This window comes from Maniola hyperantus, chromosome 11 (genome assembly GCF_902806685.2).
Source record: "Maniola hyperantus chromosome 11, iAphHyp1.2, whole genome shotgun sequence".
In the NCBI taxonomy this organism is placed as follows: Eukaryota; Metazoa; Arthropoda; class Insecta; order Lepidoptera; family Nymphalidae; genus Maniola; species Maniola hyperantus.
Genome location: NC_048546.1, coordinates 4849877 through 4866228, shown reverse-complemented (window position 1 = coordinate 4866228; position 16352 = coordinate 4849877). Strand labels below are relative to the sequence as shown.

At 35.5% G+C, this 16352-nt stretch overlaps 1 protein-coding gene across 2 annotated transcripts in view; it reads left to right on the top strand.

Annotated features, from left to right (window-relative positions):
* The first annotated feature begins 323 nt into the window (after window positions 1-323).
* The window catches only part of Kdm3 (Lysine demethylase 3), a 219591-nt gene continuing 203562 nt past the window's right edge, over window positions 324-16352 (top strand). For both annotated transcript variants that reach the window (XM_034973370.2, XM_034973369.2), the window contains exon 1: window positions 324-589. In XM_034973370.2, coding sequence (XP_034829261.1) covers window positions 434-589 — 156 coding nt within the window. In that variant the 5' untranslated portion in view covers window positions 324-433. The remainder of the gene's footprint in view (window positions 590-16352) is intronic.

The window sequence follows — 16352 nt, the reverse complement described above, 5'->3', positions numbered from 1 at the left end:
CGAGATTTAGCAAAGGTGAAAGCACCATCTAACGACCACGAATTAAACTATCCTAATATTTACTGCCATCTGTTATGGAGTAGCTGTATTACTGCGTAACCACAGAAGGTTTTACTTTATAAGCCGGATAAATACAAAAGTCGTTGCAGCATTGCCACAGTCATAAAACAGACACCCATTCTACTTTAATGGGGTTATAATTTAACCACCTGATTTAAGTAGGCTGTCCAACTCATAGCAGGATACTCGTATTTGTAGGATACTCTTCAAATATGCCACCTTTATTTTCGTTTGATTGCTGCGGTTAAAAAGATTTCTATGGACGTAGTTTCTCCTCGCTCGACGTACAGTGTAGTGTGTAATGCGTTTGAGCGTTTTATTTCTTGACGTTTGTGTAGTTTTTACTGTGAATAATGTGATTGTGTAGTTCGTTATGGCATTTAGATACCGTGAAGATTTAGTCGGCAAACGATTTCTCTCTGTGAGTGGTGTTTCAAAGATAAACGTGAATAAAGTTTCTGAATGGGGATGGAAAGCTGGTGTTATCAGAGCAGCTTCTCTTAAAGATAACAAGAATAAGGAACTTCAGGTAAAACTTGTTTATTGGAGACAATCATTCTGTCTATTATAACAATAGTTTAAGTCATAGTTTTTAAGGTAAATACCATATTTTCTAGTTTCCAATAGGAAGCTGTAGGTACCTTTACCTACATGTTTATCAATAGAATTAATTACTTGTCATACCTACAAAGAAAAGCTAAAGGATTTCGCACGAAGTGTTATATTTTCTTTTGTCAGCGTCCATGAAGTTGAATTAGGTATATCTGCCATTTGCTAATAGGTACCTGTCTACATCATTAATGTCTCCAGACATTACATTATACATTAATTATAGATATAGTTCGCGACAGGTCGACATGGCAATCGGGGTATGAGGCGGGGAGACGCCCCGCACGTCACCCACGCTATCCCGGGTTTACGTGTGTTTAGTGAATTTTCTTAGAAATCAGTTGGCAGCCAACACTGCCATGAGCTATCCACTGTAGTGTGAAGCTCTACCAACAGAAGGAGAGTGCGTTTACCATTCCAGCACCAAACCTACCTTAAACAAATCAATGTACCTACCTATCCACCAACACTTTATACAGAATCAATGAACTTTAGTATATACTAGCTTATGCTCGCAACTTCGTCCGCGTGGACTACACAAATTCCATACCCCTATTTCACCCCCGTAGGGGTTGAATTTTCAAAAATCCTTTCTTAGCGGATGCCTACGTCATAATAGCTATCTGTATTCCAAATTTCAGCCCGATCCGTCCAGTAGTTTGAGCTGTGCGTTGAAAGGTCAGTCAGTCAGTCAGTCAGTCACCTTTCCTTTTATATATTAAGATTATCTTACGAAAATTAATTCAATATCTCATATATTATATAAGTCAATGACAATATCCAATGAAATTCTTGCAAAATTGAAGCATTTGGTCAAGTCTGAAAATTATAAGTAGTGTTTACAAAGGCAAATCATCTTTGATTGGCTACCTACCACTCTTTCGCTATTGTCCAAAATCCATTGTCGCAGCTCCACATAAATTAAACTAGTTCATCACAACAATTGAGACTGTAGCATTGATTGATGCAGCTTTTCCGAAATCGACCTGTGGATTTATTTACTTGTCAACCTAGATTCTAGAACTCAAAGCCGAACATTGACAGCTACAATGTAATGATCGCGATCACTTCCGAATCTGATTGAGTGACACTTTTCCACTATTGTATGTAAGTATAAAGGAAACACTTGTAGCAAGATTGCACCTACGATAAATTGAGCTTGCAACTACGATAGTGATGGTCACAAGTGTGGTGCTATGTCCACTTATCATATTCGGATCATTAGGTGGAACCATATTAAACAATAGTGTTCACCTACTCGAGCAGCATGTGAAAGGATCTGGAAACCCACCTCATTATCCCAAGGAAACAACCATTATGTGATTAATTTAAAGGTGCCATGACCATTAGCAATGAGAAAGACGAGGCACAGGGAGATGATGGGATTGAAGAGACCAAAGATTTGATAAGTCCACCAGCAATCCCCCCCGGCGGTGTTCCCAGGGGTTACGTATATTACAACATGGGGTTACGTATTCAAGGGGCGGACTAACAAATTCCTGAAAGGCTGGCAACGCATTGGCGGTTCCTCTGGTACTGTAAATGTTCATGGGTGCCGGTAATGACTTAACATCAGGTGATCCGCCTGCTTGTTCGCTCGCTATTTTTATTTTAAAAACCCCATCTCTAAAAGTCACGACTTTGGACTCATGAGTTACAAATACAGCGCTCTTTATTTAACAGCACCAGAGATAGAACTAAGCTCTGTAGCATAGGTATAGGTAGGTAGCTGTCACTGGAAAGAACAATGGAACAAAACTTATCCTAGGCAGTAGGAATGTTTATCAATGTCCATTGTCTCCTCTCTACAGAGCTGGGAATCACGTGTCTGTGGTCTCTTCAGTGTGCATGTCCACTTTCTTAAGTCATGGCACAAAAGAAAAATCGATTGTTGGCGTGGAATGTAGAACTTAACGGATTTATTCGCCATTTTGCGACCCCCCTCGTCGAAGTCGAACAGCCCGCCTTTGGATCCGATCAAATGGAAGTAGTTGGTACTGGGGTGCTCCGGCCCAAAGGTGAGAGCAGTACTCCATATGTGGGCGAATTTGCGCTTTATAGAGAAGGAGCCTGTGAAGCTACATGAAGTAATTATGAAGCTACATGAAGCTATGAACCTAATAAATAATCAATGACGTCTTGAGTTCAAGACAAGTGAACCATTTGTAAAACCTTCGTGTAATTTTTGAAGAAGTATCTCTACCAATGCGAAAGTTTGTTTGTATTATTGGTTTTATCTTCAATCACGTTTTTCCTTCCGTGCTATGCCCTATGAATAAGAAATAGAAAGATTTTTGTTCAAATAAACTCTTACCTTCTGAATCGTCAACTGAATCTACCACGGGCTTACTACAGAAAACCACGAAAAGAACTCTGTGGTTCCTCTTCCCAAATCATCTTTTCGTTATCTACCTAACCTAACAGTAACTAAATCTAAATCGGGAGAAAGAGTTTCCGGCGTCCAATTCCTTTAAACCACAGTAGTATTGAAAAATCTAAAGCTGCTGTCATTATAATCTTCAGATCAATCAATCTTTAATCAAATCCTCAGATCGCTGAAACCATTATTTTAAGTAGGTAGGTAATTACTTACTTAAGTGAGTAGGTACTTATTATAAAAGAATATCACGATAGAGGTAAAACACACATTGAAATCTCAAGTTTCTAGGCCAAGCGGTTTATGTTGTCTACATCGATATGGCAGTCGTCAGTTTTTCTTTTAATGGACCTATAAAACAGATAGATGGGAGCTCCTCTCGACTCTCCTCCATCTTCTTGGGTGTCTCGTTGAATATGTGCAGGTTCAATACCATTAGTCTAGGACGCAGGAAGTCCTCATCTCCTTTTTTCATAGAAAAGGCCAACGCCTTTGCAGTTCGCATCGCCCTTTCCATAACTGTAAAGTTTGATTACCCATTTAGGTTTGGTTTTCCTAAATCGCCAGTTTAGAAAGACAGAACAAGAATCCATGTCGTGCTCAAATTTAGAAAAAAATATATAATCAACCCACTTCGTTTATTTGGTAGTGCCTCGTTTTGACCTTCAGACCTCTTCAGACAGTTTTAATTGAATATCATTATGTTAAAAGTAGAATTTATCCAATTTAAATATTAATTTAGCTTCAATGTCGCAAACAAGTAGTTAGCAAATGAAATTTATAGCGATTGTCACCTTTACAGTCGAGCTTAATCAATTAGTCAAATGATAGAAAAGGCAATGCATTATTGCCTCTTATCTGACCTTTTATCTGAAGCTAAGTTAAAATCATCTTTAATTCTGCTGATTATGTTGCAATTAAAATTCAACGGCAATAATTAAATCGATAACTAATCTGCAGAATAATAGAAGAATAGAAACGGAGCGCATCTAATTTACCACACTAATCAATACTTCATTCGTTCCAGTTTATATACTAATAAATTAACTATATTGAGTCGGTAACTATATACGTTTATTCCGTTCCTACTAAGTTTAAAAATAATATCTGATATAACTTCTCAGTTTCTTACGATCTCGTCTAATAAAATGTCGCAAAGATTGTGCAACTGAGTTACGTCACAAATTGGCACCTGTCTCGTACCTACCAACTTATCTATTACGTATATGTATATCAGGATTAGATAGCTACCTATAAACGTACAAAACCGAATGCACATGACTGCCAGTTCAATGACCCAGCTCTCACCGCGTTCGATGCACCGACCGCCTGTGTACGCACCGTTTGATCCGACTTGCCGGACCTGATCAAAGTTCCACACACAAAAAAACAACAAACCCTCGACGGTACAAAATAAATGGGATGATACTAAAGTTTATTTAGTTTTGGACCATCCAATTGAAATTCTTATTTTTAAGTGAAGAACGGTGTTCGTACTTCTTAAGTTATTTATTGCACCTTCTGAAATGCGATAGCTGCTTGCCGATGTGATTTCACACTTTCATTTATCTGGAACGTAAGATTTATTTAAGCACAGAGTATTTTTATTCTGCTTTTAAGACAGCTCAGACAAAATCACGCTTTAAACCATTTTATGTGACCTTTGAATCTGCCTACTACCAATATATATATGCTGATCATAAAGAAAATACACTAAAAATTTAGTGAAAGAAATTTTCTCTTCAGTAATTTCTTTGCAGCGCTGCCTATAATATTTAAAGCAAGATAATCACTTCTTCTAAAATAAATCTGAACTACATTCTGTATGTACGTATAACAAAATGTGCAAATGATTCCCACAGTGTAGACAAACATTCCTAGCATTATTGTAGGCGCAAGAAAGTCATTCTACATGTCCCATCCAAGAATAACGAATTCCAAATCGAGACTCAAGAGGTACGACAACGACTCTGCAGCGATGCGCTCGCTGCTATGTTCTCCATTTATAAATAGACGACATCTTTGTACCATAGCATCGCTCTCCCGCAGCGGGAAATGCGAGTAACTACACCACAGCGCACCGATATACCATTACAAGTACACACGAATATTTGTTTAGATTACCTACTCTCACTGGCACGAGAAACCAGTTCTGGGACTAACTATAACGTCTATAACTGGTTGTTTGGCCATTACTACACCAACTATTAAGTGTACATATATACCTACTTATTCTGTGAGTACACATGCATTTAAGATCATTTATCGAGACTTTATAACTTTTTGTAAACCATAAAATAGGTATGTCATTGCTGAAATGGATAATGATAATGACATTTGCTAATGTTATATTCTTGTAGTAATAATTTACAAAATGAGTTATGTAATCATAAAGGTGGTACATATATATTTTTTCTAAGGTTATATTGTTTGGACTCGACAATAGACAAGTACAAAAATCAGCTCATATTTAGTATCCATACGTTCACATTTAAATTCTTGTCCGACGTGAACGTATTGTTAGTTAGTAACTTGGTTGGTTTTTTTATAATTACGTAACAAATGTAGCTAGTAGCAACGAGCGAATACAAAGTTCAAGTAATAAAATATCCATTAGAAGAAGGCCTTCAAGTCTGTTGATAATTGTGAGAATAAATGACAGTAGGTAGGTACGTAGATATATCAAAAGAACAATGCTAAGAGAAACTTTATTTGATCACAAAGAAAATGTCCATATTAGTATCTCCCGCTTAGTGTCACGGATGAGATATTTCCGACGAGATCAAAGGAGTACCTATAATTTAAAATTAAGGTTGAATTGGAGGTTGCAATTTAGGGCGTGCTCAAAGCTCAAACTAGATTTAGCTGCAGACTGTTTTAATTGCTTCGCCAATAAAACTTAAATAGGAATTCGGTGCAACTAGAAAGGTAAAAAAAGTAAATAAGAAAAGGGTACATAGCAAACGATTACTGTGCTCTATAGAATTCGCTTGGATACACCTACTTATTCAAATTGAATGTAGCCAGTTAGCTCTATATTACAAAATGACGCAATGAAAGGAATCGTCTAACATCTCTATTATCTAAATTAGCACAATGGGCTTTGCTACGGAAGAATAGCCTATTATTAACGTAAACCCAGCTTTCAATATAGATTCAGGACAAATTGCAGATGAATGATAATCACAGAAATCAAATTACGAAAATGTCAAAATTATGGAACTTTATACAAAGCCGATTCGACGTAATCATCCAGCTGATACGAAGCAAGTTGTGCAAGTAGCGATGGCGAGTGAGCACAAAGATCGGTAGGGCGCGGGCGGGAACTAGGTCGGAGGGGATCGGGGTGAGGGGGAGCCCTTTAGGCCACTTATCAAGCGGGGCCGTGGCTAGGGAAAGCGTGTCTTTGAAGTTTTGGTGGATACTGAATGTTTGTTTGACTTCGGAGCTGTTGAGATATCAGAATTAACTGCCAACTCGTCACATTTTAGCGGATGAATTAAAACGGGGTCACTTTGTACACTGACAACAGTTTCGTCACAAGACTCACAACGTAAAGGTTTTTGGTAAATTTTAGAGATTTTAATGCAGATACCTCCATGATGTTTGAAACTGGAGTAAGAATTTTGGATCGCAGCAAAATTCAACGCGAATTTATTCTGTTCATTATGCAGAGGAAGTGGTTTATGGAAAAGAAGGTATAAATATGTTACATTTGCCAAAGCTATCATAATTTAGTTGTTTAAAGTTATAGCCCAATTTACACATTCAGACATCGTAAAAGCACTCATGCATCCGTTGTTTAACAATAAAAATATTATGTTACTGCAAAAATTAACTTTCGATTACTTTTTAGCTGTGTAAGTAACTCATGGTAGTAAAGTGCAGATATTGATAGCAAAATACGTGACAGTACAAGCTGTTCAACAAGTTTATCAACTGTAGGTGTGGGATCTGTCTTTGAGTCTAGGGTTCCCAGTTCACTGGTCTCTATAGTTATAAAAATATTTGAACGTGTTCAAATCACAAATCTAAGAGGGAATTTTTGTGGATTTGTTTCTATGTTTCTATTTAAGTACTTCCACTGTTTCAAAAGATACCTTCGATGAAAAATCACAATGTAATTTCTAGGTAACATCATTTTCCATGGATGCAACCACAGCTCCGACATCAGTGGGTGCAACATTGTCTTTAAAAGCGCTATTGCGTAAATATAGTTTTTTATCATGTTTATATAATTTATTTTATTCAGATACAATGCACTCGACTGCTATCCCACTTGGTGGTAAGTGATGATGCAATCTAAGATGGAAGCAGGCTATAGGTAGTAAATCTGCGTACCTGTTATGTAGGGACATAACAGGTACGCAGATTTAACTATCAAATGATTTTTTTAAAAATACTTAACTAAACGGTTAAGTGATTACTTAATAATAAACTTTGATTAACCTATTCAATTGAGTCACGCTGCACCTATCGTTAGGTACTAGCAATAAGTAGATAGGTATTTTAAAGACGGAATTGTTGAATAGAATCTAAATAAGGTCAAATCGGTCATTAAAGCAAAAATCAAAGTTCATAATGTACCCATTTGTTTTGCAATCCGTTTGAACTAAGTTATCGACGGCAGGTAGTTACATTGTTCCAATCAGCATTGTGATTCGTGAGTTGTGACTTGTGACAATGCGGTATTTGACAACTAGTCAAATCAGTAACTTTTTATCAAACGTGAAAACGCGTACTTAGTATGCGATATTCTATGAAATACTGGAATGCGACGTCACATCATAATGACGTACTTTTTTAGTTTAATCGATAATTTAAAATGGTTATTACAATTTAAACTAACAAAGGACTTTGATTTTACATATTTTGGAAGAGAAATAATTTATTTTTGATATGGTCAAATACCCAATTGATTCTGAGCACAACTAAATTTTAGAGTATTCGTATCCTCTTCTTACTAATGTAATATGAAGAGTACAGACACAGTTTGACAGTTTTAAATTTAATTTAGGGCTGTCAAACCTCGTGACTTTAGCTGCCAGTCGCGAGCTTATTGTTTAAATTTGTAGCGTGCACTAAAATTTAGTCTTTAAATGTAAAATTCATGTTCCGTCCTTTTTTAGCAATATTAAAAAGAAAAAGATGCAGACCATTCAATTATAGTACTAACGTAAGTTAAGAGAAACACAACAGAATTGGCGCCATTATCGTCGACTGACAGTGGCGTCGATTCTGATGTAGTATTTCTCTTAAATAAATTTTAAAGTATCTGCATCTTTTTCTTTTTCATTTTGCTAAATAAGGATGGAAGGTGAATTTAAACTTAAATACTCTAAATTTTAAACTCTATGCTTAAGACTGGCACCTAAAGTCACGAGGTTTGACAGTTTTACATTAAATTAAGTGTGTCTGTCTGTTTCTTATTACTTACATACATTGGTAAGAAAATGATGCCAATACTCTAAAAATTAGTTGCCTCAGAATCATTACCAGTATACCACTGCGACCTCGATAGAGCCCTTCGCAACCTGCGTGGCCTCATCGGCTAAAATAATTCTTTAAACACGTTTTTATTTAAGTACTTACTTGATAAAACTTAACTCTTTTAGAGTTGAGATAAATGAGGAATGAATACAATTAATTAGCTAAACGTGATTTTTTGCGGTCCAAAACGTCTTCCTCACACCTACGTGCTTCAATTTCGATGAATTTTATTTTCTTTAGGTGGCAAGGTCTGGTATCAATCTGATTTTTTTTAATATCTTTGATTCAGTAGTTACGTACCTACCCAGTTATTATAATTAATGTTGCAAATGTGCCAAAAATATAGTTAGCATTCATTTTGTATTATATTCACGTTTAATCTTATGTTGGTTCTACATAACTTCTACAAATATTTCAAGTTGAATGGAAATTAGATTAAATTAGAAATTAATCAAGTAGGTAAATACTTAGATACTTGTTAAAACTATCCAGACGAATTCTCGAATTTAAATGCGTCAAATCTCTGACCTAAGAAATTATTAATTATCGATTACTAAAGTAAATGTTATATATTGATAATTCACTCTGTATTTAATTACTTCAGTATTTGTATCACGTGTAAATTCTTAGAAGTTTCTATTTTATAATTAGGTTCAACATGAGTTTTTTTATCGTCTATTGGCCAGGCTTGGCTGGTTGGACTGGACGAGTTTCTTGTTTGTGTGAAACAACGTGTATATTCCCTGCAACTTGTCTTGAAGAACAAAGCGTTCACAGTGTTTATCGTGTTTCTTTGTTGAAAATAATACTCATATATAAGTAACTAAGTAATAAGTAGTATAGGTAGGTACGTGTAATGCATTCTTTTCAAATTAGTTGAATTATTTTGTTTATTGTTTCTTTTGTTATATCGTCTACTACGATTTACTAGACTGCGACTAGTAATATTTCATAACTATACTTATATGATGTAAATACCTTCTATTTTAATATAGCTGGCACTAAACTATTTAAACTTTTTCTTCTTCGGAACGAGACTTAACATTAAACCGTGATCGGCACTTATATTATTGTGAATGGACACTAAAAGTCAAAGTTTGTCGACATACTCTAGCGTGACGCAAAAACTACCGAACCGATTTTCCTGGAGTTTTCACATTTCTTAAAAGGTGCCAACTACTTGCATTAAGTTAATATAGGTATGAGGCTAAAATTATAAACTGGGAAATGTCCGCCACATGCGTTAAATTATAAAGAAATATGCACGTTTTAAGACGGTATTTACAATTTACATTCATTTAAGTATTTAAGTAATAAATCTTGCATAGTTAGCGTTTTAGTAAAGTAGGGAGGTAGTTTGTATGTGCGTCTGGATGAAAAAGGATGTTATTGGCTCAGAGAAGTATAAAAAAGAAGTTTAATTTTTCAAGTAGTTACTTAAGTAAATAATAGATAATTATAGAATGGAGATTAGGTAAGTAAGGTAATTACATTTTGAGCCAAGTAAAATCACTTTCGAAATCAGTTAGGTACAAGGGAAAGATTGGAAGATTGGAAATAGCTCGAACCAACACGAATCCGGCTTGACCTAAATTCTTGAGTCCGCATTTTAGTATCTGTACATGCAAACACTGTATATTATGTATGAACATATTTATAACGTCTTGTGTATATATATACCTACTAGCGACCGCCCGCGGCTTGTTGCAGTGGTAGTGTAAATGGTATGAATGCCTATATTTCAGTACAGAATGTCCATTAAGGAAGCACAAATTTCGAGTTTTGTCTTCCAGTGTCGCGTGCTATCGAGTCAATACATTGTGTATGCAAGAGCAATGGGAACTGGGAAGACGCATTGGTCGCGCGCCATCGTTTTCATCGGTTCGTGTTCCACTTGCACCGCATTCTTAGGTTGGCGCACAAAATAGCGACCTCGCTATTTTAACTCACTAGTTTGTCTGTAATGTCTGAATAATAAAGGATGTTATTGGCCCAGAAATGTTCCAAAAAGCAGACAAATTTTTCAAGTATATATAAACGATGTCCTCAATAATAGTGTAGAATAGGTAGGTACCTAAGTAAATTACGGTGGAAGGACCGAAGCTACTAAGTAAGCCGGTGCTGACACTGAGCCGGTCTCTAAATCTCTGTCATCTGAATAAGATGAAGCGCTGTAAAGCAATCATATATGGATAAGTAAATTACGGTGGTAGTGGTAGTTCTAGTTCCTAATAAGAAGAACAGCACGAAAATCTTTTTTCATCTTTCAAAATTATCTCATGTTAATTTTTTTTGTTACAAATGATAAGCTAATGTTTTCAATAGTATTAATTCCATCCTACACTTTTTTATCATTTACAATATCTGTAAGTTTGCAGATATTTACACAATACAGAATCGTTTTTGTGATGATATCTCCTAAAATGTCACCGGTGTTCTCTTTTATTCGTATTTGGGCATGTTTTCGTAATGTCTGCAGTTTTATAAGCTACTAAGAATCAAGTATCAAGTCTTCAATGCAAAACTGCATAACCGGTTACCAAGTTGCCTTTAAAAATACATATATTTAAAGAAGGTTGTGCAATTTCTTTCAAATCTGGTATTCTCGTCCATATGTACCGACTTTATTATTATTTTACTATTTCAATAGCACTTGAAAGCAGAAGTTCTTTTTGTTGTTCTATATTCAAGGTCAACGTATTCGTTAAAATATTTCAAGTATACTTTCGCGGGCTTCAAATTAAAAAAGGCGTATCCGCATTATACCCTTGCTTTTCATAAGATACTTAGGGAAAAGCTGACTGACTGACTGATCTATAAAAGCACAGCTCAAACTACTGGACGGATCAAGCTGAAATTTGGCATGTCCTTAGCTTACATGGCAAGTATACCTTGCGCTTTTCCGAAATGAACATTATAAACCAAACTGTTTATTAAATCCTGCTTTGTTGATTAGTACATTGCACAACAGGGAAGAGACTGACTCCCATGTCACGGGCTATCCTAGTTTGGTGGTCGAGGGTAATCATAAGTGAAATTGTAATTTTCATTTTGGAATAAATAGAGATTTATTTATTGAAGTATTATCCAACTATAAAGAACACTATTTTGTTATGAGATTCAAACAATTTATATTATTACTATGTATAAGTTGACTTCATTTACCTAGATGACTTGACAAGCTCCATTGGCGGGGCGAATTTAGAACTGTATAAAAACCAAGCAATTCAACAGATCGAGATAAATGACAAAATGATCCAGCAAAATTCAAGCTAAAATCATAGACCTTCATAGAACGTATATATTCTGTTGCAACGAAGCAGGAAGCGTTGGGCACGCCACGCGAACTAACGGAGCGTGCCACGAGAAATTAACTGTTATTTATACGCACTGCGATGTCTTGTTTGAGTAACATACTCGTATTACAACATTCACGAAACCATGGCCTACGAAATTTGTCATCTGAACTAACTGGACTTGTTAGATAGAAAACAGCGGCGAAAATTGATAGGGACAGTCCGAACAGTCGTGTACCTAATTTAATTATTGTTTGTTCTAGGTATCATTGCGTCAATTTCTTGGACGAATCTATTTAATAAGCCCTGGATGATACGGTACAATGATAACACAACGGTAATAGATTACTTACTGTAATAGAAAAACGGTTAATTGTATGAGTAACATCAGGACCTCAATAATTGATAGCCATTTTAGCAAAAATAGTTTGCGAAGTTATTTCAATTTGACAAATTGTTCTTTAATTAAAATGCAATTTCTGATGTGTTCAATGTAATGCAAAATCATAATAAGTAATTACTAATCAGCTCGTAACTAAGTAATTTAATTTATTTTTCACTAGATGATATCCGTGACTTTGTCCGCGTGGGTTTATGTTTTTGAAAATCCCCTGGGAGCTCTATAAATCTGGTGTTTGATACCGAAGAATCTATTTTATGGTAACTGTTAGGAGCCTTAGTGATCTATTTTCTCTTTTGCTTTTTTCTCTTCTTCCTTGTACTTGCGCTTTGTAAATGTATAGGTAGTAGGTACGACTCGAAGTGGGTTCTACATACCAATGTCTTTATTTCAATGATGAAAGTATTCCTCTGTTCTTTTCCGCGTGGACTAAACAAATCTCAAACCTCTGTTTTACTCCATTAGGGATTGAATTTTCAAAAATCCTTTTTAGCGGATGCCTAAGCCATATTAATAGCTATTTGTATGTATGCCTTTCAGCCCTATCCATCCAGTAGTTGCTGTGCGTTGATAGATCAGTTAGTCAGTCAGTTATTCAGTCACCTTTCCTTTTACATAAATAATTTAAGTACCTACTTAGATAAAGTTTTCGAACATGTTCTGTACCATGACCAGCCATGACCGTCGGCCTCGCTCGGTGAGCGTTCGTCTTGGAAGGCTGTGTTTCAACATCGGCGTCTGAGCCTTATGAATCTAATGTTTATTATTTCAATTGCAATCGTGCCTACGGTTATTTATTTGTCAACAATAATATTCTGTATTTCTTGAGTAAAATGTTGCTTTTCTAAACTAGGTAGGTACTTACTTTCGGAGAAAGAAAATAAATTTATTTGTTACTAGCTTATGCTCGCGACTTCGTCCGCGTGGACTACACAAATTTCAAACCCCTATTTCACCCCCTTAGGAGTTGAATTTTCAAAAATCCTTACTTAGCGGATGCCTACGTCACAATAGCTATCTGCATGCCAAATTTCAGCCCGATCCGCCCAGTAATTTGAGCTGTGCGTTGATAGATCAGTCAGTCAGTCAGTCAGTCACCTTTTCCTTTTATATATTTAGATATTTAGATTAGTGTCACAGATAGAAACAAAGCCTATTTTCATCCGTGACACCACCCCAAATGGATGTTTTTTTTTAACTACCAACATAAAGAATGTTTAACAAGTCCACTTTAGACACAGCAAAAAAAAACCACGAAGGTTTAAATGAAATGTGTCATTCCGTGTACTTATTAATACATATATACTAGTGCTTCTATAAACAATTTACATTGTTTATAGAAGCATTTATTAAATTACATTTAACACAAAAATGGGGATCGTTAATAAAATAGGATCTTAACTTAATAAATATTTTAAATTAACTTTAGTTCGGTTCTAATTTTGTTATCTAAACTATTTATTAGGTACATGTGTACAGCTCAGCATATTGTCTTGCATCATAATATTAACATGCATAAAATGCAGGACGCTGATTTTCAGCTGTAACCTCGGACGACTTCTAACTTACACCACAGAATATGCACTTATTTGTTCTACTAGCTGATGCCCGCAACTTCGTACGCGTGGATTTAGATTTTTAAAAAAACCCGTGGGAACTCTTTGATTTCCCGGGATAAAAAGTGTATCACTCTCCAGGACTTTAACTATACCCATGAAAAAAATCACGTCGATCCGTTGCTCCGCTGCGACGTGATTGAAGAACAAACCAACAAATAAACACACTTTCGCATTTATAATAAGGGTAGGGATTTGAGTAATAGGTATTTATGTCATTTTACTATGCTGCAGTTACAAGCTAGATTATAAGCGGTTTATGATTTGATGCGTAAATGCTAATGATTAGGTAAACGCCCGTATGGAATGTAGAATAGAGAGCGGCGCTTTGTCGATGGATTGTTCACCTGAATCGGTACAGGTAAACAATTCAGCCAAAAGTGTTAAAAATCATATTTTTAATCTAAATATATAAAATGAAAAGGTGACTGACTGACTGACTGACTGACTGACTGACTGACTGATCTATCAACGCACAGCTCAAACTACTGGACGGATCGGGCTGAAATTTGGCATACAGATAGCTATTATGACGGAGGCATCCGCTAAGAAAGGATTTTTGAAAATTCAACCCCTAAGGGGGTGAAATAGGGGTTTGAAATTTGTGTAGTCCACGCGGACGAAGTCGCGAGCATAAGCTAGTAAAGTAATAAATATGATTCGATAACTTCGAGATATCGACGTCCAATTCGATCAATATTTTACCAGCCATATTTTTAATCTATATAATAATAACATACATAGTACTTATAATATTCAAAATAATGAATTATCCTTAAAATTATCCTTTAACTACTAATTAAAGTACTTGAGTAAGTGAATATTATGAAATGCAATTTTTGTACTTTGATATTAGATTTTCGTAGTTTAAGGTATTAAGAAATTGGTCAAATTTTTACCAATTTCTTATACCTAAGGTGGTTGGAAATTGGTCTTATGCATATTATACGCATAAGATAGGGTTCCATAGTTAAGTTTATAAAAACCATGGGTACCATGAATCAAAAAGTATCAGAAACCGTCTGTTTCTTATACTTTTTGAACAGGCAGACGGAAAGACGGACGGTAGGACACAACAAGGATGTTTTATTACAGACAGAACAGAACCTTAATAAAAGAGGCACTATAATAGAGTCAACGAAAGATTTCGTTTTTCATATCAGTTAGTTACTTACATAACCTAAATTCAAATATGTATTATTGAAATATATTCACATATAACTATGTAGGCTTTATAAAGCGTACAACGTATTATGTAAGAGAGAAACCTTAATAACAAGGGCTGACACCGAAGTAGGTACGGCAACGCGTGTCGTTGACGATTATAATTACGTCACGGACCTTACTTACCAGCAACATGCCACCAGCTAATTTCAATTTTCTAAATTAACTTTCTTTATTTTCCTGATATTTTTCGTTTAGAGTGATTATATATTATTAACTAAGTACTTAGGCACTTATCCACTGTTCTGACAGTGTCAGGCTATTTAGGTATTTTCTTAAAGACTAAACGAAGATGTTAACTTCGTTAGAAATAATGTCACTTGCTATAACGGTGAAGGAAAACATCTTGATGAAACTTCTTGCCTGAAAGTTCCCCCATAATGTTCTCAAAGGTGTGTGGAGTCTTCAAATTCGCACTCGGCGTGGTAGACTATGGGCAAACCCTTCTCATTCTAAGAGAAGACTCGTTCTTAAAAGTAAGCCTGCGATAGGTTTATGTTGATGATGATGAAAATAAGAAGTGTCTGTGAATAAGCCGGTAAAGAGAGTAAGTAAGTAACTCTGTAGTTAGCGACACAACGTATTGAAACGACAAATCCATATTTACTATACAGATGTACATCCAAGTTAATATTATAAATGCGAAAGTGTGCCTGTCTATTATAGGTAGACCAGTATCTCATGAAATGAAATTCCAAAGTTCCAAAGCAACACTGTACTCTGTGAATATCCTATGTACATAGTACTCTGTGGTGAATAAATCAGATATTGAAAAAATAATACATATTTGCGGCCCGCTTGAGTCCTTCATTTACAAGAAACCTGGGGAAAAAGAGTCAGTCCTCAAAGCCTCTTCAGAAGAAAAGAAGAAACTGAAGAACATCATATCATATTGCATTCTAATAGGCAGAATTCGACTGTACCTTTTTGTTTTTGTAACATTTCCCCTGTATACCCATTACCCATACTCGAAATAAAGAAATATGAAATTAATTTAATTGAACAAGCGCCTCTATGTTGGCATGATAAATTCACTTCGAAAATTTGCCTAATTCTGTATACCTACATAATTTACTATGTATTAATTTTAAGTGTTATTTGTTTTCACACATTATTGTTCTTAAACATCGGTCATTTACGTAGTTATTTATAAATTGTACTTACGAGTAGCCCACGTCAATAACTCAATAGATTATTGGGTACAATCACTCTGTTTGAACAGTGCAATCAACGAAACTAAAGACCGCTGTTGAGATGATACGCCACCATGTCTGAAGTTG